At 37.7% G+C, this 16,667-nt stretch overlaps 3 protein-coding genes across 8 annotated transcripts in view; 2 read left to right on the top strand and 1 right to left on the bottom strand.

The window, feature by feature from the left end:
• Positions 1–3,088: 3,088 nt before the first annotated feature.
• Positions 3,089–5,937, top strand: LOC124405313 (elongation factor Tu, mitochondrial-like). Its single transcript, XM_046880125.1, has 6 exons — positions 3,089–3,197; positions 3,436–3,488; positions 3,583–3,745; positions 3,959–4,266; positions 4,521–5,182; positions 5,309–5,937. The coding sequence occupies exons 1-6, from the start codon at positions 3,161–3,163 to the stop codon at positions 5,496–5,498; spliced, it is 1,413 nt and encodes a 470-aa protein (XP_046736081.1). The 5' UTR covers positions 3,089–3,160; the 3' UTR covers positions 5,499–5,937.
• Positions 5,938–6,151: 214 nt separating this feature from the next.
• Positions 6,152–8,917, bottom strand: LOC124406082 (GTP-binding nuclear protein Ran). Of its 2 annotated transcripts, none has more exons than XM_046881440.1 (3): positions 8,774–8,917; positions 7,767–8,231; positions 6,152–7,601 (listed from the first exon to the last, which is right to left on the bottom strand). In XM_046881440.1, the coding sequence occupies exons 2-3, from the start codon at positions 8,196–8,198 to the stop codon at positions 7,386–7,388; spliced, it is 648 nt and encodes a 215-aa protein (XP_046737396.1). In that variant the 5' UTR covers positions 8,199–8,231; positions 8,774–8,917; the 3' UTR covers positions 6,152–7,385. The 2 variants fall into 2 exon arrangements, with proteins under 2 accessions (XP_046737396.1, XP_046737397.1); XM_046881441.1 differs by lacking the exon at positions 8,774–8,917 and adding an exon at positions 8,372–8,593.
• A 132-nt stretch (positions 8,918–9,049) lies between these two features.
• LOC124406081 (syntaxin-1A) overlaps positions 9,050–16,667 on the top strand; it is a 72,527-nt gene continuing 64,909 nt past the window's right edge. For 3 of the 5 annotated variants that reach the window (XM_046881435.1, XM_046881438.1, XM_046881439.1), the window contains exons 1-2: positions 9,050–9,261; positions 10,737–10,823. In XM_046881435.1, coding sequence (XP_046737391.1) covers positions 9,229–9,261; positions 10,737–10,823 — 120 coding nt within the window. In that variant the 5' untranslated portion in view covers positions 9,050–9,228. The remainder of the gene's footprint in view (positions 9,262–10,736; positions 10,824–16,667) is intronic. The other 2 variants (XM_046881436.1, XM_046881437.1) reach the window with 1 other exon arrangement.

Raw genomic sequence — 16,667 nt, 5'->3', positions numbered from 1 at the left:
AGTAAACCCTTTCAAGTTTCGAAGTGAGTCATTTTTTTTCTTGGGGTTTATATCTGGCTCAGGATTGCGAATTTAAATAACAAAGATAACGCACCTTAATGCTAGAACGTTAATGTTATTTTTTTTTTTTTTTTTTTTTTACCCATTCCGGTAACGGCGGGTGAGAAAACGTCCCAATCTTGTAAATTATGTCATTCGGGTACATCATATCGTTAAAGGTCGTGTAGGGTCTTACTTTTTTTGTTTTTTAATGAAGAATCACGTCGACCAAAAAACTTTTTTTACTCTCGGATAATGAAATTGAATTATGGTTGGTGTTTCGAGTTGAAAACGTAAGCTGTTCTCTTGCGGTGAGAAATTTAAATTCGCGTAGGGTGCTTTTTCACTAGGGTTAATTATATTAACACTTCCATGTATAATCGAAGTTTATTACATTGAAATTCGCTGCGTTGATTTGGCGTCATACTATAAAAACATTTTTTGCATCGCATCTCGCTGCTCTGATTCTTGAAAACCAGTTTAATTCCCAGATGAAAAAGTAATCAAGTTGTTTTAATCAGCTCTCACAGTCGTCAATTCAGAATATAGCTGTAGTAAAACTCGAATTCCTATAAATTGCAAGTGCTGGTTTCTTTTTTTAAACTTCCAATACATCCATACATAATTCGATCATTGGCACTACCGTCTATACTTGGTTCGCTCAGCTTTGACAATTTGCAATTCATGACTGAAATTTACGAATTGTAAACTAGCTATCTAACCGAAAGCTACGCTTACCTGAACGGTAAAATACGCCAGAGATTTATGTTTATAACCATTATCACATACCTACTGAATATCGTGAAATCGCCGAGTAACTTCTTACTACGTACGTATAGAAACAAATAGGTACGATAGCTCTGCAATTTGCTAATGTATCAATGGAACGAACGTACACCCGCCGATAATTTTCTGCTTTACAATTTACATGAGCTTAAGTAGCGTGAAATTCTGAGAATTGAAATTCCGAGCCGGTTTCCGAACAGAAATGATGCTGCAATGCGGGGCATTTGCTCGGCATTAAAACTGGAATATCCCGAAATCCCGAGTCGATCCTCCTCACCTTTGACCCGCTTGTTGTAATTCTGGGTCACGTTATGGCTGCACGTGAGCCAGGCGACGGTATTTTTTATAACTACGAAAGTGGAAAAGAAATGGGGCGAGGCTGTTCGTTTTATTGTGTCTAGAATATATATCTGAAGACAAACGTCAGAGCGGTGATTATAACGCTTACCCGTCTCACCGAAGAAGGGTTTACCGTAAGGCGTGAATTATGTAGGCATATATACGGACGACGGACCGACGGAGCATTTGTCAAGTTATTTCTGACGTCGTGCAGGTACATTATATGTTATGTGTATACATACCGTGGTTTCGCCTTATGGGCAACAGGAAACTGCCCAAGACGTTGGTAGCATGTAAATTGCTGGAGGTGACATAACTCAACGCGCCTCCACGCCATATTTTACAGCCATATACTAGAGGATAAACTTATATCGGAATTGGAAATGAATCGACCTTGAGTTCATCTCGACGGTTTGGTATGCGTAATTTTTGTTTTCGTTTGATTTTGCCTGCGTATACCGTAACCGAAGAACTTTTAATGAGCGTAGTTTAAAATGTGAAAGTAACGTCATTTATATAATCGTGTTTATAGTATGAGGAATTTTTATTTGAAACAATAATTCATAATACATCTTACCAATGAAAATATTCTCCAATAATATTTCAATATTTCAACGTGTGATACTGCTTCGATGATGACGTTATAATAATTGATTTGCATCACCCTGTTAGATCGCTTGCAGTAGATCGTGCAGAAAGAGCGACGTGAAAATTGACGCGGTGCAGTTTGGCAACTTGAATCGTAAGCGTCAATTATTTGATAATAGAGCTGGTGGTGTTGTGCAGATTTATAATGATCTATCTCGTCGACGACGACGTTTCAGGCATATCCGGTGTTGTTGAACCCCAACTCGACAATCAGTACTGCAAGGAGATAGATAACGTTCAATGGAGGAAACCAGACTGAAACGCATTATGCACAATCCTTCGTAAACAGCCATGCATGTAACCATGGATATTTATTGTGGTAAGTATGCTATGGCACGCTATGGCTTTAAAAATTTGAAGTGATATACGTGGTATTGATACAATGCAATAAACATTCTTGTTAGTTGAGACTTCATTATTTGCTTGTCTTCCATGTTTCGTGTACTACTTAACAAGTAAATTCAAATTTTCATGGTTACCAATGGTTTCGATTTTAATGAGTAATCGAATTACGTATCTTGTACGATTCACAAATCGCAATATATTATTATCTATCACCAATGGAAGCGATGCATTGTTGACAATCGTTGGGTGATGATAACGTAGAGAATGCGTGAAATTTAATTCGGTGAATCGGTCGATTACCCCTAGAACCGTTTATAATTGCAAATATCAGTGTAGATACAATCGTAAATAGCGCATTCCTGAATTTGAATGAGCCGTCGTAAAATTAATAGAGAAAACCGTCGATTTTATTTATATCTCCGAGATTCATGAACGGAATAAAAAAAAAAGAATCTACGGTTATACGATTATAGTCCCACTTATTCACCAAGAGGACAAGGTAACAGTCACAAGTGGCGCCTAGATGATGCACGCAATGCTACATTAATGTATAGCTGGTTGCCATCATTCCGATGGGACATACCTCACGTTGATTCAAAATAAATGATACTTTTGTTAAGACAAGTCATGTTGCAAAATTACATATAAAATGATTGTAATGAAAATGAAATTATAATTGAGGCTTGATTGAAATATTTCGCAAATTATAAAAAATAACCTGTATGGCTACGCTTAATTAATCAATATCAGAACTAAGGGCAAGGGCAGCTCACGCTATTACCGTAATTACGAAAATCGAACAATCCGCAAAATATAAAATTGCTCAATATTATCGGTTTGAAAAAGCTTATTCTGCTAAATTCCACTATTTTCTGTAAATTCGTTTGTTCAATTTGAGCGGAAATTGGTGGGAGGTATATTTACGTAACAACCTCTCCCCGCCAGCCGGCAAGTGCAGTCCCATCGGTCTTACTGGGAATCAAAATTTCTTGGTTAGAAAATCATGGCGTTGGTTTCTGCTAGAGCAATTTTCAGTCCAGGTAAGCTGCAGATTTGGGAATGTTGTTAATCGCCATCGACAGCTAATGAAAGTAATTAATTGGCTGCTGACCCTGGGCGCGAGTGCCACGAAACGAAACCTCGTTTAATCGTCATTTCGTCAGACGGCCGATTCTTCAGAGGTTATGGCCGTTTCTGTGCCCGATGCGCTCTTTTAACGTAGAAAGACGACCTTCTAGTTATCAATTAGTACGAATAGCTATTTTTGTTGTGTTACAGTTCTCCGTCAGACGGTGAAACAAATCATTGGCAATCGTCAACTGACCAAATACGTAAGAGCGATTTCGACCGTTTTGCTTTGCTGAGTTTGCATTCAATTACTTTATGTTGTTACTGAAAGCTCGTATTATTCTTCCTCTCCGATAGCGACATGGCCGGCTCTCTGCAAGGCTTTTATTACCCACAGTAACAGCCCAGCGATTTTATGCAGAGAAAAAAGTATTCCTTAGGGACAAGCCACATTGCAATGTTGGAACCATCGGCCACGTTGATCATGGCAAAACAACACTCACCGCAGCCATCACCAAAGGTGAAAAGATGCGTTTTTGATTGAAGAATTTGAAGCTTGTAAATTGTTTCTTGCAATTGAAGTAGTCGAATGATAAGTTAGTTGTAACAATGTTGGTAAAGAAAAGGAATTCGATGTACTCCAAAAATGGTTGCAGCCTACCTAGCACATTTGTGTTTTTTCCAATCGAATGACCAAGTAATATGAATCACTTCTAATATTTATTTTCCTCAGTACTCGCTGAGAAGGAAATGGCCACAGCAAAGGCGTACAATGAGATCGACAATGCGCCAGAGGAGAAGGCACGTGGAATTACTATTAATGTAGCCCACATTGAGTACCAAACTGAGACTCGTCATTATTCACACACGGATTGCCCTGGACACGCTGATTACATAAAAAATATGATCACTGGAACCTCTCAGATGGACGGCGCCATTCTAGTCGTCGCTGCCACTGATGGTGCCATGCCACAAACAAGAGAGCACTTGCTTCTCGCTAAACAAATCGGCATAAACTACATTGTCATTTTTATCAACAAGGTAATATTTACATTCCTCATTCAGGGAAGTTCTGAAAACTTCATTACAAATCTGTTCGCTAAAATATGGCATTGACAATGTTTGAAATGTAGTCGCATCAAACTAACGTAATTAAAGTTGTTCTAGAAATACTTGAAATCATAATATAAAACTTTTCATCGGAATTTCTCGCTGAACAGCCTTGTTCTGTACAATTTGAAGTAATCCTATTTTCTCTTTAAATATTCAACAATGTCCCTACATATCTATCGAAGGTTGACGTAGCTGATGAGGAAATGGTCGAGTTGGTAGAGATGGAAATTCGTGAACTCATGACAGAGATGGGATATGATGGAGAAAATGTACCGATCATAAAGGGAAGCGCACTCTGCGCTCTTGAAGGAAAAAAACCTGAAATTGGGTCGGAATCAATTTCAAAGCTTCTCGAGGAAGTAGACAAATACATTCCTACTCCTGTTCGCGACTTGGATAAGCCATTTTTACTTCCAGTCGAACAAACATATTCCATACCTGGCCGAGGGACCGTCGTAACAGGTCGATTGGAGCGTGGAATCCTGAAGAAGGGAACTGAGTGTGAGTTGGTTGGTTATGGTAAAACTCTTAAAACTGTGGTAACAGGAGTAGAAATGTTCCGACAAATATTGGAAGAAGCTCAGGCGGGAGACCAGCTTGGAGCTCTTATCCGAGGTGTTAAAAGGGACGATGTTAGAAGAGGCATGATACTTGCCAAACCTGGAACAGTAAAGTCGCAGGATCAGTTCGAGGCTCAAATTTACGTTCTCAGCAAGGAAGAAGGAGGCAGGGCTAGGCCAGTTCTTAACTATATACAATTACAAATGTTTTCAAAAACGTGGGATTGTCCTACCCAAGTGCAAATAGTTGAGAAGGATATGGTCATGCCAGGAGAGGACACAAAGTAAGATTTCACACGTTTCAATACATGCCGCTATGGGTGAAAACTATTCACTCATCCTTATATACTATCATACTTTACACTATTCACTATCTTTTCCCGTATATTTATTATTTCTATTATCCACAGGCTTTTACTGAAACTTTTTAAGCCGATGGTATGCGAACAAGGTCAAAGGTTTACGTTACGAGATGGAAGTTTAACTCTGGGAACGGGTGTCATTACAAAAATATTACCTCCTTTGACTGAAGCCGAACGTTTGGCACTTTCTGAAGGAAAGAAGAACCGTGAGAAGAAATTAGCGAAAGCGACTCAGTAATATCGATCATACATTCACATTATTATTATTACTTCAAAGACTAGAAGGCAATCATAAAGGTGAGGGAGATATTGACCTATCTACCTGTTTCCATTATAGTTTGTTACACGTGTTAATGGTCGGTATAACGATTACCCAACAATCAGTAATAAATTTGATAGAGCAGCAACTGTAGCTGATTGGTTTTTCTCAAAAGCTCGGTCACGAATCTTTAAAGCAAAATTAATCAATAAAAGAATTATTGACAGTAATATGCCTTCTAGTTATACGTGTTATGTGCATTTCACGTTAAGATTTCGTATTCTGTCAGCATATATAACTGATATAAAATAAATTTTGATTCTCGAGAGTAACATTTGTACCATTAAACAGAATGGTAAGGCATGACGTGAACTATACCATCAAACATGAAACGAATGTCTTACTCTAAAGCTCCAGATGTCCAGGCTTTTTTTTTTTACGTTTTGTTGTAAGTAGAACCATTTTAATCATCATACCTCTAGTGTAAGTAGTGCCTGTAGATAATCCCGTCAATAAAATTGAGAAGAAAATATTCGGATCGGTTGTCTTCAGCGAATTCATCATTTGACGATAGCAACATCAATATATTGAAAAAAAATAAGTGGGAAATCAAAATGAAAAACGCAGACGGATCAGTTTCATTGTTGATTTATTTATTTCACATGTATTAGTGGCGTAATTTTCTTCTCGCACAAATCCTTCTTTATTGATTGATAACAAAAGGAATAATTGATCAAATTTACAATGTTCTAAAATTCAATACTACTACATTATGTTAATGTTTAAAGTGATGTTAACGTTACTCCGAAAAAAAATATTCGAAATTTTCTACACAGGTTGTGAAAAGAAGTCATCCGTCGTACAAATTTTCTGTTTACTTTAATCGAAAAAAATAAAAAAACAATTAGAATAAATTAATCGGTTCGAGTACACAAGAAAAAGGAACGGTAGGTAGTTTTTGTTACAATTTAAATTCAAGCCGAACAAAGCATACATACACTTTTGCTTATAAAAATAGTAAACAGTCCTCAAGAACGTGGAAAGACGCAAACATACTCTTTTCATACGAGTACAATTCATGGAACGATATTACATAGTTTAGTAATTATTTATTATTAATCTACCCTTTCAAGCACACACTCGCAGACAACAGACAATCCCTAAAGTAGCCGGTTACTCTCAATAAATACCATTGTTGTTACCTTTTTTTAACCATTCTTCTTGTAATTTTAAATTTAGTGTTTAGTTCACAGTGAGCTAACCCGAATTCTTATGCAATCGAAGGACTTTTTCTTCCCAAAAGTATCTTTCGCGCACATTACAATTCGTTATAGTTAATCCACGTCATCAAAACTGAGTTACAAGAATTTAACACATATTTCAGTATACTGTTCTAATTTTGAAAATAAAGCAAAACAATTGATTATTAAATAAGTTAACTGTATTTTAGTATTCACAAATACAACAATTGTAACCAGCATACAAGAAAAAAAAATGATTGCAGAAAAAAGTAGATGTTAAAAATTATGCAGTCGACGCATTATTCACGATAAAAAATTTTAAAGTGAGAAATCACAAAAATATCCAACTCTAAAACGCGCCAATTTCATAATCGAATAACTACAATGTTATTAGGATATCTAAAAAAAAAAAAAAATTTTAATGTAGTTGGATACTTAAGTAATGCGATATGAATTACGAAGAAAAATGATAAAGGAAATTTTCATAAAAGGAAAGTTCCTTCGACCGATATTTATATAATTATTTTATTCGCATTAAACATTTAAGGGCGAGCACATCACGTACAGTAACGCGCTCGCCAAGACCTTGCGGTAAGGCCTTCAGCATTGATTGATGGTAATGAAACTAAAGGTCCTCATCGTCTTCCGGGAGCGCCGTCTCCTGAGCCTCTTTGAGATCCTTTTCAATTTGTTGCTGCCACTGTGGGTCCATTGTGACTTCAGGTGGCAGGAGAGCTGGCATAGCCACGAACTCCAAGTTAGGATCTCCGATCAGTTTGCGAGCCAGCCACAAGAACGGTTTCTCAAAGTTGTAATTACTCTTTGCACTGATGTCGTAATACTGTTGAAAATCAAACACAACATATCAACAAATTGTATTTGTCTATGTTTCAAGAATCAAAATTCTTTGAGACAATTTGCGCAGAGGTTCGAGCACGACAGAAGCAGCTATGGGATTAAGGTAGGGAGTCTGCGTAAATTTGTTTTTACAAAAAGAACAACATACCTGAAGATTCTTCTTCCTGTGAAATACGATGCTCTTGGCTTTGACTTTTCTATCCTTGATGTCGACCTTGTTTCCGCATAGCACGATAGGAATGTTTTCGCACACTCTAACTAAATCTCTGTGCCAGTTTGGGACGTTTTTGTAGGTAACGCGGGACGTTACGTCAAACATGATAACGGCGCATTGTCCCTGGATATAGTAACCGTCTCGTAGACCTCCGAATTTCTCCTGCCCAGCCGTGTCCCAAACGTTGAATCTGATCGGCCCTCTATTCGTGTGGAATATCAGGGGATGGACTTCGACGCCCAGCGTCGCGACGTACTTCTTCTCAAATTCACCCGTCAAGTGCCTCTTGACGAAAGTCGTCTTGCCCGTACCTCCGTCGCCGACGAGGACGCACTTGAAGGTGGGCATATCAGGTTCCTGGGTCATCTTGGCTGATTTTGTTCCAACGTTCGTGCCTCACTGCAAACAATATTATTCAAGGATTAAAGGTGGTAAAATACAGGGCGGAAGCGAAGATCCGCGTGGCGAGAAGTAACTAGAACGACATATTCGTATACGTGGGATAATCACGCGCGAGAAACGTGACTAGTTAATCCAACCTCTATATATGTTTTATCGGTATCGACAGTGACGCTGACTACAAGGACGGATCGAGGATCGCGATGACGCCTAACCCAAAACGAAAAGCCGGAGTCAACTTTCGGATTCTATCGCGACACAAAGACGCCGGTCGGTTGGATTTCCGCCGCGTGGGTTCCACGCCGGCATTAAACGTTCGGTCTCGAAATGATCACGTTAAGCCTAGAAATGGCGCCGCTCGGTTGTAGCAAGAGAAATTGATGTTAAAATACCGGTATCGTCGTGACGCGATCACCACCTCAGGTTCAACGTTTTTCGAAGTATATCTGAGCTCCGTTGGTGAAAAACGTCGAATATTTCGGAGCAGCAGGAGAATTTCCCGGTATAATACGATGTACGTGAAAATGGGCGATAAAACTCACCGTGCCGCACAGTCGTTATGGTTCACAATGGCGTTCCTCAGGGTAGACGAACGGCGGTAGAGGACCTCGTCATTCGTCGGATACAAGGGTCGATATATTGCGGAGAAAAGTTGCGCGGTTAGAGGCGAAAAATTAAGAAAATAATTAGGAATAAGGTGTCTTTGCAAAATAAAAGACGGTACGGCCGGGCTGATGAGAAATAAATCAGCGAAGCGCCATCTGGCGTGGGCCGCTATGACGTCATCTGCGCATGCGCACTGATCGAGGACGGCACTGCAGAAGCAGGCGAATCGCGAGACGTATCGATTTTATGATCGTGTCTCGCGGTTAGTGTGTCCGTTTCCTTAGTTTTTAGTGGCTGTGCATCCTCCTCTTACATGGATAAAATCGTGAATGGGATTATTTACTAGGTGGATTTTGCCCTACGCCCAGTGACTCGCGACACGTGATACAACATGACCAAGGATAGATTAGCGGCCCTCGTCGCGGTAAGTTTACACACAATTACACATCGCTCCTGCTGTCGAGCCGCTAGACAACCGTTCACAACCTCGTAACGTGTTACATACTTAAATTACCTACGATGCCAGTCGAGATACGCTTGTCACGGCTCGACCCACCCTGATAGTGCGCCTAACGGATTACAAACAATGCGTCGAACCGAGCTCGACAGGTTAGCGTTGTTTTAAACGTGCCAAATCCCCCAGGACACTCGTCACCTACGTCCTGACAACCGCTTCGCCGGTATCCTTAGGTGACAGGTGTCTCTGGATCCGCGTCATCGGCCTATTTCAGCTGCTGACTGATTTCTCTCTCTCTCTCTCTCCCTCTCTCTCTTCCCCGTATCTCTTTAATGCAGCCAGTGAGCTGTCATCTTATCTGTCTACGCCCCACCCCTTTTGTCGCTTTCATTACCTGTCAATCTCGCAACAAAAGATATTTTCCATCTTTCATTTTTTTTTTCTTGCTTCCTCCTACTGTCAGCCCGTATTAGGAAACGACGCTTAGTTTTCTCCGTATCGAGTCTGATGCTCGCGCCCATTATTAATCAAATCTTGAATCAGATCCGGTTCTTTTTTTTTTTTATATGCCGTATTCTTCCGATTACGGCAATTTCCGGCTAATTCCCCTCGTCCAATCACTTGTTATGTACGCTACGGCCGTGTTTCCTTGGCGGAAAAATTGTCGTAAATATCGTTTTCGTACAATTTGTGTGTGTACGCAGAGCTGTATTATCTCACATTTGTACACAATACCGTTCATTACTCAATCGCTACGTTGTTCCGAGTACGATGAACAGTGTCCAGATATTATTTCATCCCTTGAATTCATTGGATATCTCTAAAAATTACAAACAACATAGCTAGTTCATTGGATAAAGAAATTTTTCTTATTTCCATTTATGATTCGCACAGCATTGCAGCGAAAGAACTTCTGTCGTTAACGAGGAAAAAAAGCCGGTGCTAACTCGAATATAAAATTCTCCCCGAAAAGATCGTCGGTACGTTCTTTCGTCATTCAAAACCTGTTTTACGTACCAGGCGACGTCACAAATGCACATTGAATTTGTCAGTTTTATCACCCAAACGATCATGATTCCGGGATATCATTTTATCTCTCATTATTCGTGTGCATCAGGTACGAAATATCAGAAAGTCGTTTGGTATAATAGGCTTCTCGGAGTTCGATGCTCGTGCCGTTTTCCGTACGAAAAAGGGCAAACGTGGAATCAGTTCTTGACCGGAAACTGATTATCAGTTTGAGAATTATTATCACGGGTTACTCGGCTGGTTATTGCGTCAGCGAATCGAACTTTCTATTCTTCGCGAAACACTGAACTTTTCTTCGCAGAGACGTTGAAGTGACTTTTTTTTTTTTTTTTTACACATTTAACCTGCATATATATATATATATATATATATATTTAATAACGATAATGACGGAAATTTTACATTTTTCACAGGCTCAGTCGGACGATGACGACGTGGCGGACGAGGTGTCCGTCAACGTGGGAGGGCAGGATGATTTCATGACCGAGTTCTTCGCCGAGGTGAGTTTTAAAAATATTTACCAAAATAATTAATTAACCGCGATCGCGATTAATTGACCTTTTTCATTTTCCCATTCAAGAGGAACGGAAAAATAAATCGACGAATAAAAATTACATTTGTAATATATATACGATTGTACATGATGTGATGAATGAGCGCCGATTCACGATACATACCTCTTTTTATCGAGTTGACAATGCCGTAATAAAAGTACATGCCTATTTTCACAACTCTTATCGCAATGACGAGAGAGAATATTTCTACATCATAGGTATTATGACTATAGTTACACGTACTTGTCGCACACTTATACTATATACATACATATGCGTAGTATTTAAACTCTGGTTGCACGTAATCGAGGGATATATTTTTTATCAGTTCATTATCACAGATTGCAGATCATCTACACCGTCGATCGGATAATCCGGCGCGCTAACTCGCGGTGTTTCGAAAAAATTAGCAAGCCTTTAAAAATGTTTTCCCCGTATCTACACGATATGTTGCAAAAGTTTGTATTTACGTGGATGATAATGGAATTACGATTATTTAGTAAACGTATTACAGGTTGATGAAAAACTGACTCTTCCGTTATAGTTGATCTAATGTTTTTTAACAATTTTTCTACACCAGCAGCGGCTGAATCAGATCGTTTGTTTCATTATATTTTTACCTTAACTTCTTTTTTATTTTGTGTTGGTCGAAACAATTCAGACTAACAATTGTTTTCATTATATATTTAGTTTAGGTACTTGAATATAGTATACAAAATATGTGATCTTCTATTTGCTATACTCATTTTACTCGTGAACACGATCAAGTCGAAAGTAAAAATAAACACAAGAAAGTTATGAGCCGCAACATTGAAAAAAAATAAATAAATTCCAAGCTACGAGTGAAATTCTTTGCCGATTACACGCAAAACCTTTTTGTCTCGTGTAGAAAGAGAGATTAGAAAAAAAAATTAATGACAATTATCTTTTTCAAGTACTTTCGATATTTAAAGTCCAAATGTATACAAAAACTTGATACGATTGCGTGCAATCGTCTTATAAATTTATAAGATATCGTCAAATTTCCGAGTCTCGTGAGACATATTTTCATTTCGAACACTCTTGTTAATTCAGCAAATGAGAACTCGCTTCATTATTCATTCAACGAAATCAAACACACAGAACAAGGGTCGGATATTTTTTTTGCGCACAACCACTATGAAGCATTTTTAATCACGTAAAGCTGTAGAAATTTAGATCTGAGAAATGGCTATTCACGTAGTTTATTAATTTTCGTTGGTATGCAAAAATATTTTACCACGTTATACATATATATATATATGTTAAACTCGTATGTATATGTACCGATAATTATAGGGTGGTTATGCGTATCAGCATCTCGTTTATATCGCTGTACTCGGTATAAAGTATAAAACCTTCTATATGATATCTGAGCCGACAGTCGGCATATGATAAGAGCTTTTATTGTCGCAAGGTCAGCAATTAAGCATCATGATTCATAACGATAGCGGGACGTATTATATTTTGTTCACATGTAATAGCCGCTTAATGGACGTGTCTCTTGAAGAAATATCAATTCATGTTCACCCGTTTATCCGTAAACTTTTTCTTATCTTTGGTCTAATCTACGTAAATATGTATAATTACTCCCGGTAATTGTATTATACATATACAGATATACATGCATTTTAACGAGGAAAACAAACAGAACGTTCAACCGATTTAGTCCGTATGAAATGGATAATATGTACAGGGTGTGTACTGCTCCTTAAATATCCTTAACTGCTGGAATTATCCTGGCAAACAGATATTGCTCCTTAAGTCCTGGAAAAGCCCGGAAATTTTTTCATTCAACGTGTAACCAGCTTATCCTATCCTTGAAAATTTATTTTCAAAAATTGAACTTTCGTAATTTTTCAAGTAATTATTCCGGAAACTCTCGGAGTAATCCTAGAATCTGAGTTCTCGATTTTAGTAGACACCCTGTATTATACGGTGCATATCCCAGGATTATCTGTAACTTTGAATTTTGTCAGTGATATAATTTAAATCGCATTTTAAAATTCGTCGTAACGTGAATGACAATGCATATTTTATTATAGCTTGTTTGCTTGCTTGGTCAATGAACGATGGAATTTCTCTAATAATATTGGAATGTGATGAAATTTCATAACTGTAAAGTAAGAGAGAGAGAGAGAGAGAGAGGAAAATCCTCTAAAAATAAAATGACGAATTATAATAATCTCGTATAATCTTTTTTTCACACATCGCTTTCAAAATGAAGAAAAAAAAAATTCGAAAAATGCAAAAAATTATATCCTAGAAAAGGAAAAACAGTGGGTTTAATGAGATGATAAAACCGCGCAGAACAAAGTAGTATCAAGTGTGATAGTAGAAATCTGAAATAATTTAAATCGAGGTACGCAAAAAAAGAAAATCAAAAGAAAAAAAAGGTGCAATGTGACTCGAAGTCCTGGCATTTTGCCACTGCGAAAACAAGCCCCGAGTCCTGTGATCCTCGAGCCGGGTTGCAACGCTATCATAGTCCTCCTCCTCCTTCTCCTCCCCCCCCCCCCCCCTTCCTTTTTTCCAGCTATGTGTTACACGGTAGTTAAAACTCCCGGAATCAGCCAGCCCTTTTCCCCCCTTCACCATCAAGCTTCGCTGTAAGCGGTTGGTTTCGGAGTGAAAAGCGATCAAAGGAAAACTTCCGGGTGAAAAACAAATTTTCTAAAAGCTTCTCGAGCCGGTTAAGTTACTGTTTATATATATATATATATATATATATATATATATATACACACACACACCAAACCTTTTACTATCGCATATATATCATGTGTTTCTTCGTGTTTAATACGCTGTGCAGCCGCAAAACTTTACACTTTATATACGTACAGGTATACTTGAATTGAAGAGTGAAAAGAAAAAGGAAGGATTCACCCGCTTTTAATCGGATATTTATATATTCACGGTTATCTCGTGGTTACTTTTTGCCGTTATCTCGTTCTTAGATAAATTTCCCGCAATATACTTCAGTTATCGATGCAAAAATTTTCTGATTAATAAACATTCGTCTTTTAATTATTTATTTATTTTTTTCTATCTTTAATTTACACGTTGTAAACGATGGATTTTTATACACATAGTTAATATTAATATTCTATACGTATACGGTTTTCTAATTCACCATGAATTGCAAAAATTTGCGCTGCATCTTATAATTCTTTTCGGTATATGTATATATAATTATATACATGATTTCATTCTTCAGGATCGTTCAGTCCACACGCTATTGCAGTTTAAGCACGCTTGCGTGAGTTTTCTCTTACCTAGTACAACACTAACATCGTAGAGCTTTGTAAGATCCGTGGCAACAAAGTGGCCAATAATTACGTTTATTTTAGTACCCTGGCAGTTTTGCAACTTTCTACCCCATGAGATCCCTCCCGTCTGACCGTATCATAATTTATCTATTACCGGTTTAACCGACCCTTATCACGTAAAACGGGGTGGGTATGGTGCTTCATTTGTTAAATATAGCCTGAAACCTCGTACGTGAGGCAAGTTCGAACAAAACAGGTCGCAAGCTTTCCTCGTATATTCTCCAGGGGAACGAACCTCGCCTGAATCTTTTTGCGTGAAAGTTTTACGTTGGTAATCACTGGTCTGGAGAAAAACTATCCAACTTTTATTTCTTTGCTCATTATTCGTTTCTTCTTTCTTCTTCTCGATTATTTTATCAGGCTTAAGTTTGTAACGATTCATCTTTGGAAAAAGTCGTTATTTTGTAACTTTAGGATTAGTTGAAACTTGGCAAACTGAGAGTACAGCATCAATAAACTCAGATTTTGTAAATTCAACTTCTGCAGGTCATTTTAAAGGTGCGAAATAGTTATTTATGTTGCAACGTTTCGAAATGTTAATGTTACTAACTTCGGCTTCGTATTTTTCACCTTATGTAACACAACTGTTCGGAACCCGTAATATCGAATCGTAAATTTTCTAATAAATTGTGAAAATATCTAAACGAGAACAATGAAAATCCATGTACATACGTCTATAGGTTGTTCGTGTATTGGGATGATAAAGAAAATGTTGGTGTGTTGGAACATGTTACGCTTTTTCACGTAGCTTCGTAAACAGCTTTTAAACTTTTTTCAATGTCGTGCTCTAAATAATGACTGCACGCGTCCCTTTTTTCATCCATGTCGTACATAGAAAGCAAGCGTATGGCAAGAAGTCTGTATACCAGTATATAATATGTACATTGTATGTACATACATCCATGTGTAAGAATCGCGTATGAATATAACGTATGTACGTTTCAAAGGCAAGTTACGATGGTAAAAAAGCTCTTTTTCACTCGTCACCCCCTGTGTATGGGTTATTTATGGCTGAAATTTTACCATCCAAAAATCTCTTTTCTTCATTTATTCGGTATGTTGAGAAATCTTATGTCATATATATTATTTTTCATTTAGATTTATTATATATTTATTATATGTTCTTACATTTTTACGGCGTTGAAATCGAATTTTATATTTGAGAAATGAATTTGATGTGAAAAAAATTTGACTGCGTCTAAATAACTTATATATATATAGGTATGTAAACGCGAAAAAAAAAAAAAATTGTGCGATGAGAAAATTATTATTTTATTCACAGAATCTTATATATTTATACACACATTTAATATACGATGCGACTGAAAACGGGACGAGAGAAATTACGTCGCACGCTATGTACGCATTTATACGATTATTATACGTCATGTAAAGGTAATCTGTTTCTGGTAAGATAAGAAAAAAAAAGAAACGAAAAAGGGGAAAGGAAAAAACGAAAACGTATAGTATAATATAATCATACCGGTAATAAATTAGGTGATGATTAAAACAAAACACAGTACGTCACACTGTGCAGAGAGAAGAAAAAATTACCAAAAATTTGTATGAAATTCACTAAATGCCTAGTCAGTCTCTCTTTCTCTCTCTATCTCTTTCTCTCTCTCTCTATTGTATAGAAGTCGGATCAATCTCCGAGAGCAGAAGGTTATATTGAAGGGTGGTGCACTCCGTAATATGCTTGCGTCACGTCATGGCACCCCGTATATTCATGGCCGATGCTTTAGAAATAATCGATCCGTCCTGGAATATATTGTGTAACTGTTGGTATAAAGTATATAGTATATATATTTATATAATATATAGTATATATGTATATAATTATGCTGCGGTAACTGGTATCGAATACTTGATGGGTAGGGAGAGGGATGAAAGACATCTTTATAGTCAACAACAAGCGTGGTTATTATACAATCTTGATGAACAAATAAAAAAATAATTGAACAACGAAAGGCGGAAGACGAGTTATCGATACAAATACTATGAGTATACGGCATCGGGTATATATACCTACAATTCTAACACAAGATGCGCTGCTTATCTCCACTGAGGTATCCTACGTATACCTTCATGGCGTTGTCAGCTGCCCTCGTAGTCGAGTCGCTGTAGGTACATAAGAGAAGTTCATTAGGAACCAGGAAACAATATGCATGCTCTTTGGTTAACGACGACGTCAGGAATCCCTGCGAAATTATCAGAGTCATTAGCCACCCGGTGGATGTGATGGTGTGTCCTTCTTCATCGCATATATACATGTGATAACTATAGGCAAAACCTCGCCAATTCCAGCCTCTATACACGTATAGCAGTCGAGTCTTTTGTTTTTGCCTTATCGTTGTTCATTCACCTTCGCAAATTAATCACCGGGTTGTAAAATAATAACGATCACGTCAATAATGGTGTAATGATATTAATTCGGAAGGAC

The sequence above is a fragment of the Diprion similis genome, chromosome 4 (genome assembly GCF_021155765.1).
Source record: "Diprion similis isolate iyDipSimi1 chromosome 4, iyDipSimi1.1, whole genome shotgun sequence".
Classification (NCBI taxonomy): Eukaryota; Metazoa; Arthropoda; class Insecta; order Hymenoptera; family Diprionidae; genus Diprion; species Diprion similis.
Note: the sequence above shows the minus strand (reverse complement) of the source record. Positions and strands in the feature narration are given on the sequence as shown.